This window comes from Acomys minous (assembly GCF_964271855.1).
Source record: "Acomys minous genome assembly, chromosome: 12".
Lineage (NCBI taxonomy): Eukaryota > Metazoa > Chordata > Mammalia > Rodentia > Muridae > Acomys > Acomys minous.
The window spans coordinates 4,714,410-4,738,964 of NC_140493.1; the positions used below are offsets into that span (position 1 = coordinate 4,714,410).

General features: G+C 50.0%; 1 protein-coding gene across 2 annotated transcripts; it reads left to right on the plus strand.

Annotated features, from left to right (window-relative positions):
* Positions 1-516: 516 nt before the first annotated feature.
* ARF3 (ARF GTPase 3) lies at positions 517-24,555 on the plus strand. 2 transcript variants are annotated; one of them, XM_084751526.1, is made up of 5 exons: positions 517-744; positions 19,625-19,865; positions 20,898-21,008; positions 21,208-21,332; positions 21,961-24,555. In XM_084751526.1, exons 2-5 carry the CDS (start codon positions 19,718-19,720, stop codon positions 22,120-22,122), a joined length of 546 nt encoding a protein of 181 aa, XP_084607652.1. In that variant the 5' UTR covers positions 517-744; positions 19,625-19,717; the 3' UTR covers positions 22,123-24,555. The 2 variants fall into 2 exon arrangements, with proteins under 2 accessions (XP_084607652.1, XP_084607653.1); XM_084751527.1 differs by lacking the exon at positions 517-744 and adding an exon at positions 843-1,013.

The window sequence follows — 24,555 nt, forward strand, 5'->3', positions numbered from 1 at the left end:
GACCCGCGTCTGAAATAAATACGTCTTTGCCCTTTCCCTTTCAACTTCCTAGACGACCCAGTTCCAGAGGTTTCCCTTAGCATCTTGACGGCATCATTCTCTCTCCTCTTCCGGATCTCAGAGAAACTATCCTCAGGAATTAGTGAGTTGAGCGGCGAAGCAGATGGGGTGCGTGTGAAGCGCGGTTGACTAGAGAGAAGGCTCGAGTAGGGTAGGCTAGGGCAATGGCTTTCGCTATGCACGGTCCACTAAGAAAGCCCAAGACTTCCCGGGCCGCGCCGCGACCCCAGTGCAGCCAGAACGCAGCAAGGTCCTGGAACTCGGAGCCTCACCTCGGTCCTCCACAGCCCCCATCTCCACACTCTGCCTTCGGATCCTCCAGCCCCCACACAGGCCCCCGCCTAGACTCAGCTTCAGCACCCGGTTGCTTTTTTGCTGCAGCCGCTGCCATGGTGATGGCTCTCGCGAGAGCTGCCGCTCGCTACCGCGCACTTCTCGCGCGATCGTGGAGGTGGGAAGTATCCCGGGCTGGGGGTGGGGGTTCGCAAGCACAGCTCCTGTCGCCGTCGCGGCTTCCGGTGCTAGGTGGAGGGAAGGAAGGAGGGAGCCGGGGAGCGGGCCAGCGGACCAGCTTCGCCGCGGTCGGCTTGGGGAGCGGGAGGCAGCGGCCCGAGAGCCAGGCGGAACCTGCGGGGGCGGAGGCGGCGGCGGCGGTGGCAGCCGCGGCGCTGAGAGCAGGAACTGGTACGGAGCTGGAGAGGGAAGGCGGGTCCGGGCGGGGAAGAGGCTGGGTCAGGGTGGGTGGGAGCCGAGGAGCCCGAGCCCCCCCCCTGCCGCGGGCCGGACCGCACCGCTCGGCGAGGTGCGGTAGGCAATCCTCGCAGAGCTGGGGGCGGGGACCCCCAGCCCCACTGCTGCCCCCGCAGCTGAAGGACGCCAAGCTTGAGTGGGGGTGGGGGGCGCGCACCGATTTGTCCTCCGCCTCGCTCGAGGGGGCGACCTGGGCTGCAGAGGTGAGCTTTCGAGGGTTGGGGTTGAGGGGGAGGCAAGCGAAGGGGGAGGTTGGGGGTGATGCGGGGGCGGTGTGGCTGTTTGGCTCTTTCCCTTCCCTTCTGTTTAAGGGCTATGAGGAATGCTGCCTTTTCTCTCTCCCTCCCTCCCCCGCCTGAGCTGGGTGGGGGGAAACCAAAGAAAAGCCTTGCTGTGGTTATTCCCTCCCTCACCCATCGTGAGACATGGGGACTGGGGCTTAGCATCTGGGCCTACTGGTGGGTTACCGCTGCGCAGTGTTCTCGTGGAGGTTGCGTTCTGCTTTGGGGTGTTGGGAAGGGCAGCAGGTGGGGAGAGGGTGGAGAGGAGGCTGGAGAAGGGGGAGGGGGGCCTGAGCTAGCTTGGAGGAGAGAGGTGGGGCCTACCTCCCCCAGGCGTAGCGGGGGCGGTCTTTTGTAGGAGAGAGCATCTTGTCACTGGCCCTGAGTTTGTGTCTTCCAATCCGCTTTCTTTCTCTAGGAAGTACCAGGATTCCCGGAACAGAAAACGAAGCCATTGCTTACGCCAGTCCTTTGAAAAAAAGGAGGGGGTGGTAGGGAGGTAAAGTTCCCTGTTAACAACACTCAGGGCTGATTAGGAAAGTGGTGACTCCTTTTTGGAGAGACTTGTTCCTATTTGGGGTTATATTACTGCTGGTCTCTGGGACAGGAAGAGTGTGGCGGAGGAGTGTGTGGTCAGGAGTGAGAAGAAAATATTGTGAGGTCGTTAGGGTGAGGGAGAAGAGTAATGTAAAACCTGTCTCTGCTGCTTTGGATTGGGTCAGCCTTGGGTCTATGGCATGAAATTTTTATAGGGAGGAGATCTACCGCGGGAGTCTGATTGCTTGAGTCATTGCAACAGGATAGAGTCTGGTCTCTGCATACCTCCACCTCCATCCCCCGTCAGGTAGATAGGTGGAGACTGTGTTTGCTGCCATTTTGTCTTAGACCGGTTTGAGGATAGTGTCTCCACTTGTGTGTGGCAGTGGTCAGTGGACTGGTCTTTCACATATTGAACCTGAGTTTGAATAAATTGTGACAGCTGTTTTTTTTTTTTTTTTTTAGAAAGGCTGGATTCACTTAGGTTCGAGTCATTGACCTTGGAGGCAGCTGGGAAAGGCTCCCATGGGTCACATATTCAGTCCCTGCCGTTTTCCTCCTCCTCCTTTCGCTCTTTCCCTTTTCCCTCCCCTCTTTGTCGTTTGTTTGAGACAGGCTTTCAATGTGTGGTCCCCTTGCTGGTCCCAATCTCAGAGCCGGCAGCCCCTGTCACGTGAGTGCCGAGGTTAAAGTGTGAGCCACCACAGCAGACCCCTACTTCCTTTTTGGAGACTTAAGAATCTTGCTTTTATAAGATGAACACGGGGTTGGAATGTATAGAGCTCTGCAACGTTTCTAGCTACAGCTTAAGGAAAAGGGGAGGAGGGCCTGGTGTGGTGACACAGTCCTGTTGTAATCTTGGCACTAGGGAGGTACAGCAGGAAGATGGCCTTTTTAAGGCCAGTCTGGCTTACATAGCAAGACCATCTCAAAACTAACTAAATAAAAGCAAACAAAAGGCCTGACATACTTGGAGATAGCTGAGCAATTGAGAAGTGTGTGTTCATTTAAACCTTTTCTTTTTCTTTTTTCTTTTAATGGAGTTAAAGGACAGAAGTGATTTCCATTGAGTAGAAGGCAAAACTTCTTTAAAACCATGTTTGTTAAAACTGAGGTTGTAGCTGAAGGAAACTGGAGTTTGCTTCCTCACGTAACTAGAAATAGATACCGAGAGGTCTGAGAGTCAAAACATACCAGTGTGTTTGGCTCCTCTCACCACTTCGGCTAACAGTGCTGTTAGAGACAGAATGCTGTGGTAATTGAAGGTGGGCTGCAGGATCAGACAGAACGGGAGTGGGGTCGTCTCCTGTCCATGCTGTTGTGTTGTGTGTATTTGGTGAAATTACTTGTTCTCACTTAGTGACGTTTTCCCTGTGCGTAAAGAGCGTAACAGTAGCGGCTACCTAGCAGGGCTGTCGTGAGAATTAAATCATGATAAATGTTAAGTACTGAGCTATGTGCAAGACACACACCAACAAGTGTTAACTAATTAATAACCGACCATCATAATAGTGATGGCCTGAACACCCAGGGCTAGAAGAGAGGACGTTCACAGAAGAGCAACTTGGTGTCTGTGTGAAGGGACAGTTATGACAGTGACTATACAGTGCCATGCAAGTGGTGACATTTTATTTTTTTTCAGTGTTAGCTTGTAGAGGTAGCGCTTTCTGCTTAAGCGGGAGGTGAAGCTGGAGCAAGGGAGCTCTGAGAGCCGTCCTCTCAGATGGAAGGACATCAGTGACCCAGAGTAGTGTTTGGGTTGTTTGTTTGTTTGTTTTTGTTGTTGTTGTTTGTTTGTTTTTTGGTTTTTCGACAGGGATTCTCTGTGTAGCCCTGGCTGTTCTGGACTCACTTGTAGCTGAGGCTGGCCTTGAACTCACAGAGATCTGCCTGCCTCCGCCTCCCTGAGTGCTGGGACTACAGGCATGCGCCACTCTAATCTTTGTTGGTAAAGTGCTTCCTTGGTGTTCTGGACCCAGCAGGGAAAATCAGAGGCAGGAGGATTAGAAGTTAAAGATTGAGGCTGGAAAGATGGTTCAGTGGTTAACAGTATAGACTGGCCCTGGATTTGATGTTTAGCACTCACATGGCAGCTCACAACCATCCGGAAGTCCAGTCTTGGGGATCTGACGCCCTCTTCTGGCCTCTGCAGACACCAGGCACGCATGTGTACAGACATAAGTGCAGGCAAACACCAGAATCCATAAAATAAATAATTTTTTAAACAACTTCAAAGTCATTTTCAGCTACACATTGAATCTGAGGCCAGCCTGGGATAAATGAGATCCCATTTAACAAAACAAGAATGTGAAAAGTGAAGGTCACTGAGTTGGAGGTGGTGATTGAACCCCCTGGTTGAATTTAGAGACTTGGTTTCCTGGTAATTCAGGGTCTCCATTGACTGCCTTCTCAGTTCTGTCCTTTAAAGCATGGTCAGCTTTAAAGGACAGTGAGTGTCTGTCTCACGTGTGTTAAAGCCCAGAGATTCTCTCTCGAGCCTTTTCCATTGCAAGATCTGCAGGGAATGGATAGAGAGCTAATAAAACACTCCCATAATAAGAGGAATTGGAGAAAATTTGGAAAGAGTTCCAAAAATGAAGGCTTCCTTGGGCGTGTGACACACCTTTAATCCTAGCACTCAGGAGGTAGAGGAAAACAGACCTCTGTGAGTAGAGTCTGAGTTACATAGCGAGAGCCTATCTTTCTTTTCCTTGTTTAATTTTAAATAATTTTTATTTTGTGTGCATTGGCGCTTGCTTTAATGAATGTCTGTGTAAGCGAGTCAGATCTGCTGGAACTGGAGCTACAGTTGCGGGCTGCCGTGTGGGTGCTGGGAATTGAACTTAGCCTTAACCACTGAGCTGTCTCTGGGCTCAGAGGCCATTCCTTTAAAAAACCAACCAAACGAAAGCTTTAGGGACCAGTGAGGCGTAAGGCTTAGCGCAGTGCTTCTCAGCCTGTGGTCAAATGACCCTTTCATAAGAGTCACCTAAAGCCATCAGATATACCAGCTGGTTTTTAACCTGCACATGTGTAACATAGCATACACCTACCCACATACACCACCTGTACACCAAATAAAAGTGGAAACTTTTTTTTTTAAGTCTAGAGAGAGATGGTTCACCAGTTGTTCCTACCTAGTGCCTATATTGGGCATTTTCTCTTCCTTTTTTCTTTTTTTTTTTTTTTTTTGTTTTTTTTTTTTTTGTTGTTTTTTGTTTTTTGTTTTTTTTGGAGACAGGGTTTCTCTGTGTAGCCTTGACTGTCCTGGGGTCACTTTGTAGACCAGCCTAGCCTCGAACTCACAAGTGCAGGGATTACAGGTGTACGCCACTGCACTTAGGCAAGGCTCAGTCTCTTCTGGTTTCACCTGCACTCACATTTACACTCCCTACTCCCCAGGATCGGTGGTGCACGCCTTTAGTCCCAGCACTCGGGATTCAGAGGCAGGAGGATCTCTGAGTTCAAGGCCAGCCTGGTCTACACAGACAAACCCTGTTTGGGAAAAAAAAAGGATTTATTTTTATGTATATGTTTTGCTTCCACATCTGTATATGCACCATGTGTGGTGCCTGTGGAGGTTGGACAAAAGGTGTCACATCCCAGGACCTGGAGTTCTGGATGGCTCTGAGCCATCACATGTTGCCGGGAGCCTGCCCTGAGTTCTCAGTGAGAGCAGCAAGTGCTGTAGCTGCTCACCCAGCGTTCCAGCTCCACCTTCGCATTTTATAAATTTATGTTTTATTTGCTTTCACTGTTTTTCTAAAGATTTAAATACAGTATCGATGTGAGATGGTGTGCATGCTGCTGTTGTGTATGTCTGTGTGATGACAAGTTGTTCTTTTTCACCTTCCACTATGTTAGTCCTGGGGGTTGAACTCACATTTTCAGGCTTGGTAATAAATGCTTTTAGCTGGGTGTGTAGTGCACTACTTTAATCCTAGCACTTTGGATCAGAGGAGGCAGATCTCTGTGAGTTCAAAGCCAGCCTGGTCTACAAAGCAAGTCCAGGACAGCCAAAGCTGTTACACAGAGAAACCCTGCATGGGGAAAAAAAAGTGCTTTTGCCTGATAGCCATCTCTACCCTTTTTGAGAGAGGGTTGCATGCATCCTAGATTAGTAATGTAGACTGCAGTAGCTTGACTGTCCCCATGTGCTGTGATTACAGGTGTATACCCTGCCTGCCTCTTGGCACCCTCTCAACCCTCAGGAACACGAGGGCTATGAGAACATGGAAACCACTTCTCCAGTTTGTCAAATTGAGAAGAGGACTGGGGCCACCAGTGGATTGCTCTCTGCCTTGACACCACATGTCTTGTCATCCTCAGTGGAACGATTTTCAGAAAGTGTGTCAGTTACTAGCTTCAGTCAGTCCTAGAGCTTTTGCAGGAGCAAGAAGTGTGTGGCATGGCCCCCCAGATAGAGGGCACAGTCAGTGCAGGGACATGAAGTGTGTCACATGACCCCGCAGATGGAGGGCACAGTCAGTGCAGGGACATGAAGTGTGTCACATGACCCCGCAGATGGAGGGCACAGTAGTGCAGGGACATGAAGTGTGTCACATGACCCCACAGATGGAGGGCACAATAGTGCAGGGGCATGAAATGTGTCACATGACCCCGCAGATGGAGGGCACAGCCAGTGCAGGGTTCCCAGCCTTTCCCCTATTATGGCATATACAAAAAATGATGCCAGGACTGCAGCTACAAATCTGAGCAGATGGGTCCAGGTTCTAGTCACTCAGGTCCTGCCTAGGCACGCACCAGCTTTGTGATGGGCGTGTCCAGCTGACCTGGGTGCATCAGAGGCTCTTTGGGAAGCTTTACCTCCCTATGACATGAAACAGACAAGTACCAATAAACCACAGTTTTCTGTTTCTTTAGGCTCTTTAAAAAGAAAAAGAAATATTACAGTATATGGGTGTTTTGGCTGTGTACACATCTGTGCACCACATGCCTGTGGTGAGTGTGCAGGCCAGGAGTTGTTTGATCTCCTGGGACTGGACTTAACCCAATTGCAAGCTGCCATATTGGTGCAGAGAACTAAAGTTGGGTCTTCTGAAGGCAGCCAGTGCTTCAACCACCGAGCTGTCTCTCCAGCCCTGCCTACGTGCTGCTGCTGTGCTTGGTCTTATCCAGAGTCTGGTTTGCTGTGAGCTCCCATCTTGATCTGCACCAAGGGTCAGGTTGGATATCTACCCAAGGTTACTGATAGATTTTTCAGTGACCTTTTTTTTTTTCTTTCTTTACTCTTTCTCTTTCTTTTCTTCTTTCTTTCCTGAGACAGAGTTTCTCTGTGTAGCCTTGGCTGTCTGGGACTCACTTTGTGGACCAGGTTAGCTTCAAACTCAGTAAGTAATCCACCTGCCTCTGCCTCCCTAATCCCTGAGTGCTGGGATTAGAGGTGTGCACCACCAGGCCCGGCTGATTTTCTGTGATTTTTAAAACTTTTCTCTTTTCGTTTTTCTTCTCACACATTCTATCCAGACCGACCACAGTTTCCCCTTCCTCCACTCCTTCTAGTCCTAGCCCCCCCCCCCCATCCCTCCTCCTCCATTTCCCTTGAGAACAGAGCTGTCCTCCCAGGGACAGCAACAGAACACAGCAGGACAAGTTACAGTAACTAGGCACAAACCCTCATATCAAGGCTGGACAAGGCATCTAGTAGGAGAAAAAGAGTCCTAAGAGCAGGTGGAAGGGGTCAGAGACATCCCCTACTCCCACTCTTAGGGTTCCCACAAGAAGCACCCGGCCGACAAACATTTCATGTTGCAGAGGACCTAGCTTAGATCCATACAGGATGCTGTCGCTTCAGGCTCAGCCCCTGTGAACCCTGCTTACCAGGTTCTGTAGGCCACACCCTGCTGGCGTCCTTGACCCCTCTGGCTCCTACAGTCCTTGCTCTCCCTCTTCTGCAGGTTCCTGGAGCTCTGCCTGATGTTTGGCTGCGGGTCTCGGCATCTGCTCCAGTCAGTTGCTGGAAGCCTCTCTGATGACAGTTGGGTTCAGCACCAATGAATGTAGCAGCATATCATTAGGAGTCATTTCGTAGACTCTTGCTTGTTTGTCAGTTAGTCGTGTTCAGCGCTGTCCTTGGTCTTTGGGCTACCCAGCCTCTGGTTCCCTGGTTCCTGGCCAGTCAGGCACAGGCTCCCTCTTCTGGTGTTGTGGGCCTCAGGTTGGACCAGTCATTCATTGGACAGCTGAGGGGTCTAAGTGATTGTTGTAGTGAGGAAGGCGTAGTGTTTGGGCTCTCCACAGCTGGAGATAGTCACAGAATACCTGCACTTGGGGCAGTTGTAAGCTGTTCGGGTCTTAAGGAATAGAGCAGGACCTGGTGAAATGGCTTACTTTAAGGTAAGAGCACTGACGGCTCTGACAAAGGGTCCAGGTTCAGTTCCCAGCACCGACATGACAACGTGTAATTGTCTGTTCCAGTTCCAGGGACCCAGCTCCCTCTTCAGGTGCCAGGCACCTTCGTGGTGCACAGCCGTATAAACAGGCAAAGCATACCCATAATCCAAGGCAAGTGCTACCATAGCCACCATATCCAGTGACTTTACCCACTGAGCCATCTCTGGCTCCAAAGGTTTTATTTTTTGAGATGGGAGTCTCACTATGTAGCTCTGGCTGGCTTGGAACTTGATATGTGGACTGGGCTGACCTCAAATTCACAAAGATCCACCTGCCTTTGCTTCCATAAGGCTGGAATTAAAGGCATTTCCCACCATACTACACCCAGTTAGGATTTCTTTTCTCCAGAGAGAGGGTCTCATGTAGCTCAGAAGCCTTGAACTTGATATGTAGCCCAGGATGTTTTTAAACTTACTAAAGCAGTAAGAAATATGACTAAAACGAGCCAGATATAAAAAGGCAGATGCTGCCTCCTGTGAGGTAGAGTAGTGAAGTGCTGCATCCAGGAAGAGGAATGCTGTCTGAGCGGGTGTTGCTGATAAGGACCACAGCAAAAAGAACCTAAGAGAGGAGGGTTTATTTCATCTACAGCTTCTGGTTTGTCATGAAGGGAACTTAAGGCGGGAACCTACCTGGAGGCAGGTACTGACAAATCACGAAGGGGCGCTGCTCACTGGCTTGCTCAGCCTGCTTTCCTAGAGAACCCACCAGCCCAGAGGTGGCACTGTCTACAGTTTGTGTCAAGATGGCAAAGACCCAGTACGTACAAAAGGAGAACAGTGAGATGGCTCAGCAGATAAAGATGCTTGCAGCCAGGCCTGGCAACCCGAGTCTGCTCCCTGGAGCCCACGTGGTGGAAGAAATTGTTAAAGAGTGTCCTCTGACCCCCACACGTGACCCACAGCACGTGTACACACACTCACACACAGACACACACAAACACACACACGTGTACTGAGAAAGGAATGGCAGCTTCCAGTGGCTGCATGGAGGGAGGAGGCTTCTTTCCACGGTACTGGTCTTGGACGCCTGGATCCTGCACATACTATATGCAGGTCTGCAGCCCAGCTTGTGAACAGGGTTTTTTGTTGAACAAGTAGTTTCAGTTGAAAAGTCCAGAGATGGATCTGGTGACCATGGCACTGCAGTGTAAATACACCTGATGCTCTTGAGCTGCTCACTTGAAGACAGCTAAAAAGTAGGTTTCATGTGTAATTTTCAAAAATGTTTGCTTTAATCCACTGGTTGTCCTTTTTGTTTGTTTGTTTCTTTGTTTTCTGAGACAGGTTTTCTCTGTGTAGCCTTGGCTGTCCTAGACTCACTCTGTAGACCAGGCTGGCCTTGAACTCACAGCAGTCAGCCTGCCTCTGCCTCCCGAGTGCTGGGATTAAAGGCGTGCACCACCATGCCTGGCCAGTGGCTTGTCCTTAAACGACCTGTGTTCTCCCATTTTTCTGCTCTTTTTTTGGGGGGGGAGGCTGTTGTGTGTCTCAGTGTGTAGCTGGGCTGACCTTTCTTACATTGTGGTCCTGCCATCTCAGCCTCACAGCAGCTAGGGCTCTTCTGTGTGCCCTTCACTTCCTTTGATTAGGATGCAGAGTGCTCATCATCCTCACTTTTGTTTTTAAGATTTTTATTTTTGCTAGACATCGTGACACACTCCTTTATCCCAGCACCCAGGGAGGGAGGGGGGGTGAATCTCTGTGAGTTTGAGGACAGCCAAGGCTACACAGAGAAACCACTCTGTCTTGAACACCCCCCAAAAATGGTTTTTATTTTTATGTGTACAAGTGTTTTGCCTATGTGTATTTATGTGCAGTATGTGTGTGGTGTCATCAATGTCAGGAGGAGGGGTGTCCTACACAATTGGGAGCCACCAGGTAAGAACTGAACTGAGCTTTATAGTAGAGGGCAGGTCCTCTGCAAAAGCCACAAGCCCTCTTAACATTGAGTCCTCTTTCTGACCTCTAGGAGTTCGGGGTTTGGTTTGGATTCGAGATAGGGCCTCCCTGTGTAGCTGGCTCAAACCTGTTGTTGTTCTAGTGTCCCAGCTTTTTTTTTTTTTGCAAATTGTAAAAAATTAACATTTATTTGTTTGTGTGTGTGGGAGAAGGCAACTGTCGTAGTGCACACATCAAGGCTGGAGGGTAACCATGGGGATCCTGGGGCCAAACTCAGCTCTTTTAGTGGCAAGTGTGTAGACCTTCTGGACCACCTTTCTGCCTCTCCCCTTGTCCTGTGTGCATGCTGGTGTGTGTGCATGGGAGTGTGCTGTGTGTGCATGGGGGTGTGCTGTGTGTGCGTGTGCGTGCATGGGGGTGTGCTCTGTGTGCGTGTGTGTGCATGGGGGTGTGCTGTGTGTGCGTGTGTGTGCATGGGGGTGTGCTCTGTGTGCGTGTGTGTGTGCATGGGAGTGTGCTGTGTGTGCGTGTGTGTGCATGGGGGTGTGCTCTGTGTGTGTGTGTGTGTGTGTGTGTGTGTGTGTGAGATGTATAGGCTGAAGGATAATTGCGTATCCTTAAGAATGACACCTTGCTGGGCAGTGGTGGCGCACGCCTTTAATCCTAGCACTTGGGAGGCAGAGGCAGGCGGATCGCTGTGAGTTCGAGGCCAGCCTGGTCTACAGAGTGAGTCCAGGGTAGCCAAGGCTATGCAGAAAAACCCTATCTCGAAAAACCAAAAAAAAAAAAAAAAAAAAAAAAAAGAATGACACCTTGAGTCAGGTTCTCAGCCTGGAGCTCCCCGGTGAGTCTGTAGACTGGCTGGACAGTGAATCTCAAAGGCTCTTCCTTGTCTTTACTTTCTCACCATAGCAGGTCACAAGCAGGTGCTGCCATAGCTGGTTATCTTTAGGTGGGTCCTGTGCTTTCAAGGCCAGTGCTTCAGTGACTGAGCCATCCCGTATGTTGATTTTGTTGTTGTTTCTTTGAGATAGGGTCTTACATGCTTGGCCGTCCTCTTGCTGTGGCCTCGGGAGTTTTGAGATTATAGGCATGAGCCACCACTCCAGGCTCAGCATTTCATCTTTGTATAATCAACTGAAGGCTGGACAAGAAAACACTCATGTTCTTACTTAAAGATTAAAGAGAACATTCTTAGACGCTCCCAGGAACTTGCCCCACATCTTACCGATGGCCATTTCTGCATGACTGTTAATGAGCAGTCACATCTTAGGTCACTTTGCATTCCCTAGGACTGAGGAACAGCCATCTTTGCTGAAATGCATTTCATACTCTGTCTCCCCAGTTTTAAACAAAACGGGGCTTTGATTAGAAGAAAAGGGAAGGCTGGATGAGGCAGAGGCAGCGGTCGTTTCTGTCATCTGAGGCCGTCTGGGTTCCTTTAAGCTTCAGTCACTGTTTGCCCAGGTGATTTCCAAGCGCGCTCCTGGCTATTGAACTTCATAGTTTGGCACATCTGGCTGTAGACCAGGCTGGTTTTGAACTCAGATCCTCCTGCCACAAGTGCTAGTGTCCAGTGAATTGTACCATATTGATGTTTCATATCGATTTGTCTTCTGTTGCCTGCTACCAAGAACTTTTTAAAAAAGGATTTAACTTATTTTTCATGTATATGTGCATTTTGCCAGCATCTTTGAAAGTGTACCATATGTGTGCAGTGCCTGTTGAAGCCAGAAGAGGGCACTGAATCCCTTGCTGTAGTTAGCAGACATCATGAGCCACGCTCTGTGGGTACTGGGAACCCAGCCAGGGCCCCCTGCAAAAGCAGCCAGTGCTCTTCACTGTTTCCAGCCCCTGGTTAAGAACCCGGACTTCTCATTTGTACTGTTGTACTTTTCAAGTAGTCGTTGCTCTCGGTTTTGCCTTCTTTGAATTTGTGGCACGGTTGCTAGAGTGGCCTTTTCTCCGGCGCTGTCTGGCCGTGTTCCCCGCCTGTGGTTGTTAGGGTGCTCCGTGCTCTGCCTCCTCTTTCTCCATGTCACTCCTTATCACTTCGACTGTTCACCATGCTGCAGCCGAATAAATGACTTCCCAGCTGCACATGACCTTGGCCAATAAACTGTGTGGTCTGTAACTCAACTGTTTATGACTTTGCACAGTATTCATTCCCACTTTATTATCTGTCTTCTTTTTTTTCCCTTTAGTGATACGATCTCTGTGAGTTCGAGGCCAGCCTGGCCTACAAAGTGAGTTCAGGACAGCGAAGGCCATACAGAGAGACCCTGTCTGGAAAAACAAAACAAAACAAACAAAAAAGATAGACTACTGTAGTCCATTTTCATCTCGAGTCTCTATCTTCTGTGTTTAACTGCTGCCTGTCTGTGGAACTCTGGCCATTTGCCCTATCCATACCGAGGAACCATCTGTGGTGAAAGTAACTTCAATAAATATGGAAAGATCCAGGGCTTTCCCCTCCTTTCTGCTTCCATCCTCTGACCTCCACCTCTCTTCTCTTCCCTCTTTGTTCTCTCTGCTGTCCTTTCCCCTTTCTCTCTTTCTTTACTCTTTTTTGAGGCAGAGTCTCACGTACTCCAGGCTGCCCTCCAACCCAGTTCATGCTGAGGGTGACCTTGACTTTCTGACCCTTCCCCCAGGAATGCTAACCGTGGCTGGGTTTGTGAGGCGCTGGGGATCAAGCACAGGGCTTTGTGCATCCTAGGAAGACACTTTGCAACTGAGTGCAATGGCCAGCTTACCTGTGCGTTTCTCTAGGTCTGCATTTTGATGCAAGGAATTGCATAGGGTTAGAGAGATAGCTGGCCCTAAAAAGACTAAGGTTTACAACCAACGAGGTAATAATTGTCTGTAAAAGCATGGGTTTGTGTTCTCAGCACACTGCTAAAAGCTGCCACCATCCGAGTAGTGGGGACCGTGTACTGTGTATTAGAAGGCAGAAGAGAAACAGAGAGCCAAAGCTCCTTCCGAAGTCAAGCTCCTGATTATGCTAAAAGAGAGTCCTAAACCCTGGCTCTTTCAGGAAGGTGCTTAGTAGCTGTGAGGCATTTAATTAGATTTTCATCAGCTTCATTTGCATTTTAACAAAAGGGAAAATGTCACCAGTTTTGCTCTGTTCCTTTAAGGGTGTTCCTGAACCAGTTCTGGGGTCAGCTATGTGTGGGAAATGGCCAAAACCTGTCAGCCCCTCCTGCCCAAGTCACATGTCCAGCCTTATTAAAGACACTGTTTATAAACAGTCACAGTATTGCAGGAGAGGTAGTCATGAACTGTAGGAGTCTCAAGTCTCCTGTAGAGTTAGTTCCAGAATCTGGGGACACTGTAAATTCAAGGAAGGGGTGGGGTTCAGATTTCAGTGGGAAAATACTCGTCTGGCACCTAGAACTGGGTGTGGTGGTGCATCGTATAATCTCAGCATTGGGGACGGGTGGAGGCAGGAGGATCACAGGTCATCCCTAGCTGGCACTTGGAGGCAGCTTAAGAGCTTGGGTTATATGAAATTGTCTCTTCCCCATAAAAACAACCCAACAAAATTTTTACTCTAAATAGAGAAAGGTCACAGAAAGGGTTGACTGTTCATGTTAGTTAAAAAAAATTTATTGCTATTTATTTTTTAAAAGATTTATTTATTTATTTATTATACAGCATTCTGCCCGAATGTGCGCCTGTACACCAGAAGAGGGACCAAATCTCATTATAGATGGTTGTGAGCCACCATGTTGTTGCTGGAATTGAAGTAGGAGCTTTGAACGAGCAACCAGCTCTGCTCTGAGCCGTCTCTCCAGCTCCAACCATTCCATGTTAAATAAGTGGTTAAACATTGTTAAACCAGTGATTTCGATCAGGGTGTGAGATGCAAATAGCCGAGTGGTCAGTCTGAAGAGCCACATCTTTAGAGGAGGAGCTCTTGCTCTTCAGAGAAACCACCATGTTAGTGATGGCACCTTACAATCCAGATCACCTGACATACATAAGGGCAAAACCTGTTTTTACTGGTCAGAGCCCACCAGGTCCCTGGCTTCAAAGAATTAAGTCCATGTGAATGGTGGATGAGGAATAGGACATAAAGATGAAATTTTAAGGGCCACTGAGCTAGCTCAGCAGATCAAGGCACTTGGCACCAAGTGAGCTTGACTCTTGGAATCCACCTGGTGAAAGAGAAGCCAACTCCTCACATGTCTGCTGACCGTGCCATGAGTGCACCTGGCCCATAAAATAAATGAATGTGAAATAAAACTATTTTGACTGTTCCCATAGAACATTTGGCCTTTGTGCCAAGGTGGTTCCTACATGTGTCAACATCAGAGACTCTTCCTGGTAGCCAAGAGGAGTGCATCGATTTATCAGACAGGTGTTTCTCCTATGTCAGTCCAGTTTGGGGGGCACTCTTAATGATATGTTTCCCCAAAACACTTGAAGCTATCCCCTCAACATAACACTTGTGTGTGTTGTGTGTAGGTCCCTGCATGCCGCAGCACGTGTGAGGGGGTTAGAGCACAGCTTGAGAGTTGTGTCTTTGCTGTGGGTCCTGGGGCTCTGGCTCAGGCAGTCACACTTGGCAGCAAGTGCCTTTCCTAGCTGGTCACCTTGCTGGCCCACAAAGAACTATTCTTTGTGCTAGCAGTATAACTTAAAAGACAGGTTTCTGTGTTCTATGAAATGATAAAAAAAATTGTATTTCAAACTGTACAGTCACTAGAAATCCAGGTATAAAGAGTGTACATACAGGGCTGGAGAGCTGGTGGCTAAGAGCACATGTTGCTCTTGCAGGGGACCAGGGTTTGCTTCTCATCGCCCACATGGTGACTTAAACCATCAGTCACTCCAGTTCCCTGAGATCCAAGGCCTTCTTCCAGCTTCCTCCAGCACCAGACACACACACACACACACACACACACACACACACACACACACACAGAGGCAACACTCTCTGCTTCCCCTACACAAATCTAAAAAACAATAATACATATATACATACATATATAGCGGGGGAGAGAGTGAGTGAATGTGTATTTTTCGACATACAAGACAACTGGGCATATAAGATGACCCCCAACTTTTCCAGTTAAAAATACAGAGTTTGGAATATACTCACCGTAAAGACTACCCCTCTTCCAACACACACCCTGTGCAGCAGACCCGGCCATGTGCCTATTTGCAGGCAGGGCAGACACCAGGCGCTTTATTAAATGCCGGCGGACAGCCAGCGCCAGCCCACACTCCCCCTTCAAGGTGCTCTCCGCACTCACCTGAAGACCCTCCAAGTCGAATGGGCGGGTTCTAGTGGAGAGCCATCTGCACTCACGTCCTCCTCCTCCTCCTCTTCCTCCTTGAGGTACAGGAAGATGCTCCTCCCTGCTTCATACTCCCGCACAGGGCGGGGAATCGACCTTGGCACCTCACTATATGCACCTGACATGAAGCAAGGGGAAGCAAGCTGCAGGTCAGGACCCGGTGTAGAAGGTGACCCCGGACTTTGGCATGGATTTTTTGAAGTTAAAAGTTGTCTTATACACCAGAAAATTTAAATGCACACATTTTTAGTTGTCAATTATTGCACTTCCAGCTTTCTTTGCCTGGTCTGTGTGACAACTCAATTTTCTCCAGGTTTATTTCTGTCCTTGACATCATCGGCTTCTTCCTTCTCCTTCTGGGTGTCTTTCAGAGTTTTTTTTTCCCTCCTCAAGACAGGGCTTCTCTGTGCAACCTTGGCTGTCCTGGACTGGCTTTGTAGACCAAGCTGCCCTTGAACTCACAGCAATCTGCCTGCCTCTGCCTCCCTGACTACTGCGATTAAAGGCGTGCGCCTCCACACCCGGCTCCTATCTTTTGGAGTTCTTTTGAAAGAGGCTCGGCCTAGCTTTGGAGAAACAGGTTTAGCAGATGACTTTGTGGCTTGTCTGTGGCTTATCCATAACCTTTCATTTATTTTCATTAACGTCCCCTCCAGTCCTTATTTCGGGTATGTGGGGACGGTGACAATAAGCACTGCACACGGATAAAGGAGAAAGTAGTGGATGTGACTTTGGTAGAGGTTCATTCTTGATGACCCCCCCCCACCACCACCACCCAGTAGCTAGAACTCCTGTAGCCCAGACTACCCGTGGGTGGCCTTGAACTTCTGATCTTCTTGCCTCCAGGTCTTAAGGGTTGGGATCATAGGTGTATATCACATGATAGCACATTTGACCGGCTAACTGTAGTACATACATAGACACCAATCCTACTGGACAGAAGAAATGATACAGGGGTGTCTCTGATCGAGGTTCAAGTCAATATGCATGATGGAACGTGGAACATCCATCCTGATCTGGAGATGGGAATAAAGACAGGCCCCGGGTCAGTAAAGGATAGAGATCTTGCAGAGAGGATTACATTTTAATTAGGGAGATGATTGTGTGCCAGTTTATAAAAACACGGATGTCACAAGGTACTGTGTGCTGCATGAGAAGTTCCCGGCTCTCAGGGGCCTTCAGAGGCGTGGAAGCGGGGTACAGTCAGCTTCTCTTTGCCCAGGCCTTTCTACTTGAGCCTCCCAGAGCTTGGCCTGGAGAAATGTGACTCCGTTGGCTGCTCTGGGTTGTAACTTCAGCATGGCAGTTGGTGAGAGAAGCGGAGCACAGGGCTGTTTTCCAGGGAAACTCACGGCTGGCTTCCACAGTGCTCGTTCACTCAGGACCTCTGTGGTCATGAAGGACAGTGAGAAGTGTATGACAAGCTTAGGGTCTGCGTCAGAGCCAAGGAACAAACCTTCAGCAAATGCCATCTCTTTGCTTGATCCCAAGAAACTTGGAGGTTTTTATCCTGGAGGTCATAGTACCAGAAATTTGCCTGCCATAGGCTGCCATGGTCGTCATGGCCTGATCTTAGTAGCTGGACAGGTGTTTCTGTCCTCCCCCTTGCCCTCACCTTGTGCATGTGCAAGAGCTTCGGATGCACGTCTTTAATCCCAGCACTCGGGGGGCAGAGGCAGGCAGATTGCTGTGAGTTCAAGGCCAGCCTGGTCTATGAGTCTAGGACAACCAAGGTTATGCAGAAAAATCCTGTCTCTGAAATAAACAACAACAACAAAAAGCCTTGGACCTGACTGGGTGAGTTGTAGGATGGGGGGCAGGACTGGCTAGTGGGCACCATGGCTGAGGTTGAGCACTCAAGTTGAACCAAGCCCTGTCCCTGGGATATGAGCTTTGTGGGTCAGAGGCAGGGCTCATGAGGAAAGCCCGGGAGAGCCACACCTGGCTCATTAGTGGGTGTCTGGGGATGTCTGAAGATGAAACACTATTGCACTCGTTTCTTTTTTTATTTTTGGACAACCCAGTACTTCAGTCTCCAGGGGCTGTTGATTTGACTTCTATGCAGTCGTCTGGAATTTGCTACAGATGAGTAGGGGAAACAAAACAACAAAAATAAGCCTGAAGAGGTTTTCAAAAGTGCCTGAACTCTCCCCAGACCACTCTTACCTTGTTATAGGATTCTTTGCCACCCGCCGTTCACATTCCTGGGTTTAGATGCACTCTGTCTTGACCTGTTCCTTGCCTTCTGGCTTTGGGGTGTGTGTGTCGTAGGTTTCCAGACTTTAGAGAGTGCCAGCAGCTGGCATTCGGTGATTGCTGAATAAGCTACCTGCTGGCACATGCCTCCTGTGGCAGAGAACTGGGCGGCTGGGGTGGCTCTGAACCCCCATTTCATGATTGTCTCAGAGATGCACTTCTAAGCCAAATGTGGTGGTGCACACCTGTAATCCTAGCGCTTGGGAGCTGGAGGGACAAAGACCAGAAGTTTATCCTTGGCTACAGAGCAAATTTGAGGCTAGCCTGGGCAACGTTTTAAGTGGATGGAGAGGTGGCTCATTGCATAAGAGCACTTGCTCTTCAGAAGCCCGGGGTCAGTTCTCAGCACTCACATAGCAGCTCATAACTGGCCATTTAAAAAAAAGAGAGACATTTGTTTGTTTATATATTTTACATATATGAGTGTTCTTTTTGTATGTCTGCATGCCTGAAGAGGGCATTGGACCCCATGACAGGTGGTTGTGAGCTGCCGTGGGTTCCTAGGAATTGAACACAGGACCTAGAGGAGCAGCTACTGTCCTTAACCACTGAGCCCCTTCTTTTTAGCCCCCAACATAACTATTCATAACTCTAGTGGATTCTATTGCCTTCTGTGCTCATAAGGATGCACCAGGCGCAGACATACATGCAAGTAAATACTCATACCTAGGTAAAATAAGTAAATATAAATGCAATAAAAATTTTTTTTTAATGATTTTTGTTGGGCTGGAGAGATGGCTCAGAGGTTAAGAGCACTGGCTGTTCTTCCAAAGGTCCCGAGTTCAATTCCCAGCAACCACATGGTGGCTCACAACCATTTTTGTGAGATCTGGTGCCCTTTTTTGTTGTGCAAGCATATATGCAGTCAGAACAGAACAGTATACATAATAAATAAATAAATCTTTTTTAAAAAACTATTTTTTAAAAATGATTTTTGTTTGTTTGGGTGGGTGGGGTTGGTTTGGCTTGGAACTTAAGATTCTTCTGACTCCACTTTCTGATTGAGGACATCGTAGGTGAGAGGTGGCACATCTGTCTCGGCTGAACATCTTGTGACTGGAGAGGGGATGTACGCATAGCTTGTATGAGTTTTGTCTGTTGGGAGCAGTAGCTGGAATGAGCTGTTGAACTGCCCCAAGAAGTGCTCTAGGTTTAGGAACACAGCCCGGCAACGGCTTTTGGCTTTACTAAAAGGGAGCTTGAAGCAACCAAAGGTTTTGAACAGAAAAACCACATGGCCTAGTTTGGCCTTTAAAATCACTCTGGCTAGAACTGGACGGTGGTGGCGCACGCCTTTAATCCCAGCACTCCAGAGGCAGGTGGATCTGTGAGTTGGAGGCCAGCCTGGTCTACAAAGTGAGTCCAGGACAGCCAAGGCTACACAGAGAAACCCTGTCTCGAAAAACAAAAACAACAACGAGAAGATTTGGCTGTTTTATGGAGAGCAGGCTGGAGGGTGAGGGAAAGTGTAGGGATGGCCATGTGCAGGTGACCATGTGGAGGCTGAAGAGAGTGAGCCTTCCCCACCCTCCCAGCTAAGGGTGCAGTTGTGCAAACAGGGCACAAGGAACAGCCCTTCAGAGTATAAAAGATCAGCCTCTTTCAGAGTCAGGCTTACTGGTTTTCTTTCTGTTTTTCTCATTTACATTGGTATGGGAAGAACATGGAGTTACAGAGTTACAGGCAGGGAAGGAACGGTGTCAGAATAAACCTTGGGAACCCTGCAGCCTGAGACTTGCTAGGAGTTAGAGCCACGCCTCCTTCCACTCCCTTCCACCCTTTTGCGGACGTCTCAGGGTAAGGTTGGTGGAGGGAGGGAGTGGCAGGTGGGTCTCAGCGCTCCGGGGTATAGCAGAGAACAGTGGAACTGGAACCACTTTAGAAATCGACTAGAACCTTCTCGATGTGCAGATCTGCCTCAAGTCACTGCAGTAGATGAGTGGCAGAGCCATGTCCTGCATGTCCCTGCGTTGCCTGTGTGTGAGTGGGCCTTGCAATTCCTACTCCCTTGTGGCGTTCAGCCAGTGGTGAATGAACTCCAGCCGTGACTTCGGCAAGTTCTGTGTGTGTGAAGTCCTACAAACGATGATAAGGAGTCTGTGTTTCCTTTGTTTAGGATCAAGCCCTCCATACCAGGGACCAGACTAAAGCCAGACTACCACTGCCCCTACCTGGGCCCTGCTGACCTCAGAAAGCAGCCGCTGTAATCATGGGCAATATCTTTGGTAACCTTTTGAAGAGCCTAATTGGGAAGAAGGAGATGCGCATCCTGATGGTGGGCCTGGATGCCGCGGGGAAGACCACCATCCTGTACAAGCTGAAGCTGGGCGAGATCGTCACCACCATTCCTACCATTGGTAAGGACGGCAGGCTTGGTGGCCCCGCTGCCACACCTCCCACCCAGCCGTCTCCCCGGCAAGCCCATACAGTTTGTGGGCTTCAGAGAGTCTGTTTAACTCTGGCAGGTGCTAGAGCTGCCGTTTGCCCACCTGCCCTGGCCCCCGCTGATACGGGAACTTCCGCAGCCTGGCACTCAACAGTTGCCCTCAGGCATTAGAGTTGGTTTGTTCTCTGTGTTGTTTGGAAGCAGGTGGAAGGCTTTGAAGTTCCTGCCGGAGGCCTGGGATTGCTTTGGTTTAGATCTTCAGTGGCAATCTTGGTTAAGACCTGCCTGTTTGAGGGAGAACATTTGCTACAGACATGGGGGGCTGTGGGTCATCATGCTGAGCTTGCTGCACTTGGGACTCTAGCGCTGCAGCTCATGTCTCAGCTGTCACTGTGCCTCTTGGCTCTGCATCCTAGTGTAGACACAGTTTAGTGACGGACAGTGGAGTCACTTCTCTGTAGACTGGAAGACCAGAGTCTGTGAACAGGGGAGACGGTGGCTTACACCGCCCGGGCGGCTGTGCGCCTTCTGATCAGGGTTCACTGTTTTGGACTTCTTAGATCTCCTTCCTAAAATAATACATATGTTATAGTAATGGAAAATATAACATATACTTATTTTTATGTGTTTTTTGGCATCTGTGTGTGCGTACCATATGTATGCATGTCTGGTGAGCATAGAGGTCAGGAGAGGGCATCAGATCCCCTGGAACTGGAGTCAGGGATGGTTGTGAGCCGCGGTGTGGGGGCTAGGAATTGAATCCCAGCCTTTGCAAGGGCGGGGGCAGTGTTCTTAACCACTGAACCGTTTCTCCAGCCCTTGTAGATTTTCTTTGAGGTTACCAAGGTCAAGGATTAGGAGGTCCCAGGATCCCTTAAGCTTTTGGTTGGTGTCGCATCCAAAGCTGAGAAGAAATGGGAGTGAAGTCAATCCGTCATTATTATAGGTTTGGTGCTTGAGGCCAGTGGCCATTGACTCCCCTCCCCCCTGCCCCCCCCCCCAGGCTTTAACGTGGAGACAGTGGAGTATAAGAACATCAGCTTCACGGTCTGGGACGTGGGCGGCCAGGACAAGATCCGGCCCCTCTGGAGACACTACTTCCAGAACACCCAAGGTAGGGCACACAAACCGGGGGCCGGCAGCGCTGTGCGGGCTTGTGCAGGGAGCATGGCTGTCTCCTTAGACATGGGGCGCCAGCCCTTGCCCTGCTGCAGCGCCTGCAAGTGGAGAAGGGAGTGTGCGTCTGGGGTGTGGTGAGGGTAGCACAGCAGCCATCTGTCCTCTCTGTGCCCCATGCTCCCTCTGCTCTTTAGGCTTGATATTTGTGGTTGACAGCAATGATCGGGAACGCGTGAATGAGGCCCGAGAGGAGCTGATGAGGATGCTGGCTGAGGATGAGCTCCGGGATGCTGTGCTCCTTGTGTTCGCAAACAAACAGGTGAGGAGGGTTCTCCCTTTTCCTGCATTTGGGAGAGAGCAGCCAGGCTAGGTCAGTCATGGAGCTTTATAGCGCCTCTGACTACTGCTGTCAGTTTTTGGTAGTATAGGAAATACAAGCAGTTGGCTTCCTCACGCCCCTTCCCTTTTCCCAGCCCAGTGTATTTAGCAGGGTTTAGTCCTCCTGATTAATGTGTGGATATGTGTCTTCAGGATTTTTGTTGTTGTTTTTGAGACGGGGTTTCTCTGTGTAGCCTTGGCTGTCCTAAACGCGCTTAGTAGACCAGGCTGGCCTTGAACTCACAGAGATCCGCCTGCCTCTGCCTCCCGAGTGCTGGGATTAAAGGTGTGCGCCACCACGCCTGGTGTCTTCAGGGTTTTTAGTCTTCCCTGTGGTGCACTGTAGTGGAACTGGCCTTGCTCCTGCGGTCAGACTTGATTCTTTGGCCATCTGAACCACACATATTGGAAACCCTGCCACTCCTCCATGAGCTTGGAGTAGCTCCTTCTCATCTTGATCCGGGTTTCCTGAGGTGAAGAAGGGGCCATACACGTGCTTTGGTGAATGGATGCTCTAGCAGCCTTGGAAAGATCCTGAGGTATCTTTGTGTGTCTCCCTTGTGCTGCAGGATTTGCCGAACGCTATGAATGCTGCTGAAATCACAGACAAGCTGGGGCTGCATTCTCTGCGTCACCGCAATTGGTACATTCAGGCCACCTGTGCTACCAGCGGGGATGGGCTGTATGAAGGCTTGGACTGGCTGGCCAATCAGCTCAAAAACAAGAAGTGAGAGCCAGGCAGCCCCATCTGACCACCCCACCCTCTCCTGACACACACACCTGTTGTCTCCCTACCCCAGTTTCCCCCTTCTTCCTCTCGAAAGTGTGGCCAAGGTCCTGGGTCTCATGTTCGCAAGCCCAGCAAGAGCCTCCCCTCCCTCCCCCCTCTGCCCTCCCTTCCATTCCCCATCCCCCCTCTGCCCTCCCTTCCATTCCCCATCCCCATCCGCTGACATGATGAGCCCCAGCTGTTGTCCTGATGATGAATCTTTCCAATTTACTGGATTTAAAACAAAACGAGGCTGTTATGGTTTCATGGGGTGGCCCCTGGTTTCAGGAGGAAGAGTGGGGTGTTGTCTCTGTTTGCTGTTTGGCGCTGGTTGCTGTGCTCCTGGCCTCTGCGGCCCTTCCATGTCTCCCCGGCCACTCTACGCCCTGTCTTCCTTTCCTTCTGCACCCTCTCCTCTTCTCCATGGAAACTGCACAGGCCTCTCTGTGTGTGCGTGCATGTGTGCGCCTGTATATATGTGTATAGAGAGATATATATGTGGGGCTCGGGGAGGGAGTGGAGCGCAGCTCAGGGCTTGCAGCCAGGAGCCTGCCTTGTGTGTGGGCGCGACACGGGGATGTGGGTGGGTCCCGTTGCTTTCCTCTACACCTGCAGACGATGGCTCCTTCTCCACCTTTAGGAGTGTATGGAACGGCATTGCTCTCTGGGTGACTTCCTATGGAGATGCCATTCCACTCTGCCTCAATCCTGGGAAGGAGAGAGGAGCCCACTCGATTTTATCAGTCCAGAGTGTTTTATTGATCCTCCCACCCTCCTTCGATCTGCTCCCCAGGAGCTCAGAGGGAGATGGGTTGCTGGGACCTGCATGTCCAGGGTGCAGTGTGGTCTGGGGAAGGTGAGGCGTGGAGTGGGCCTGTTGCTGTTTTCCTCAGCCTTCTGGGCTTGGGGATTGGGTGGTTCCATCTGTCCTTTGTCAGAGATTTTCTCCCTTAGTCCTGCTGGCCTGACAGGTAGAATAGTGAGAAACCATGGAGTGGGGGTGACTTAGCAGACTCGGTGTTAACCCCTGTTCTCCAGTACAGGACAGCTGAGAGACAGCTGACTTTCTGTTCTCTGGCCTCCGATAGTCCTTGCTGTCTTCTCCCCTTCCTTCCTGGCAGCTGTCACCAGCCCTTACACACTGTTCCTGAGTAGGCAGGTTTGCGTGGAGGAGACAGGGCCCTCTGTGCTGGACGGTGACCTCCAGGGCCCTCCCTCCATCATTCTGTCTGGTTCAGCTGCTGCTCTGGAGAGGCCGGTTAGTCCTGAGGCTCTGACCTGGGTCCTGACTTGTCGCTGCACTGAAGCTGCGGCTGTTCTGTGGGCTCCTGTGTGTGCTGGCTGCGCCCTGAGCTCCAGAACCGCCGTCCATAACCTCTCTGCTTAGGTCAGGACCCTGGGCCCTCTGCAGCATGGCTGAGGGGCCCTTCCCAGAGGGCTGTCCTGAGCTCCACTCTGGCTAGGTTCCCTGTCACCTTTGTCTGCAGCAGGCAGACAGGTTCCTCTCCTGCCCCAGCTGACTGTGAGCGGTTCCCGGTGTGTCATTGAGTGCAGTTAGTGCTGTTACCCCAGGTGCCGTGTGCGTGTACTGTAGACCATTGTGTGAGTGTATGTGATCGGTGCATGGGGGGCCAGGGGTTCTCTTTCCCTCCTCTCACTCCAGACACTGCCCTCCACACTTTGTTTGCTGCCTTCTGGTGTTGCCTACTCAGTTGCCTCTCTTGAGCTCTCTGCCTTCTCAGTTCGTTTACCATTGTTGCCTGTTTTTCTTTTCGTTGTTTTGTCTTCTGTTTTACTTTCTGCTCTGTGATTGGTGAGGACTTTGCCTCCTTCTCTGCCACGCTTCCTGACCTTTCCCGCTTAGATGCGAGTTCCAAATAGGTTTGTACATTGCAGGCTTTGTCCCACTCCTCCACTCCTTACCCCAGCGTCTTACTTTTCTCCACCTCCTGGGACCAACCTGAGGCTTCGCAGGCTGAAGCAGCCTTGAATGTTGCCTTGGTGCTGCTCCAGATGTGTCCAGCAGGGGGCGGTAACATCTTGGTAACATCTCTGGCTCCTGGGAGAGGTGGGAGTGCTCTCTCATTCCCAGTCACCTAACAGGCCTTGGGTGTTGGGGTTTCATTCCATTTCTGTGACTCCTCCTGCTTTTCTCAGTTGGTTTTTATTTTCTATCCTCCTTGTCCAAGCTTTCTTTCTGGGGACTCCCGCTTCCCTCTGCCTCTAAGATTTGTGGTGTTACAGTGGTGTCTGCAGTTCTGAAGTGTTTTTTTTTCCCCTTTCTCTGGAATGTAGACTGTATATGTTTAATAACTCACCTTCTTTATCCTTGCTCAAAAATGTGGGATAATGCAACGACTGTGACCCTGGTTGGAAATTAAACATGTTTTACGCA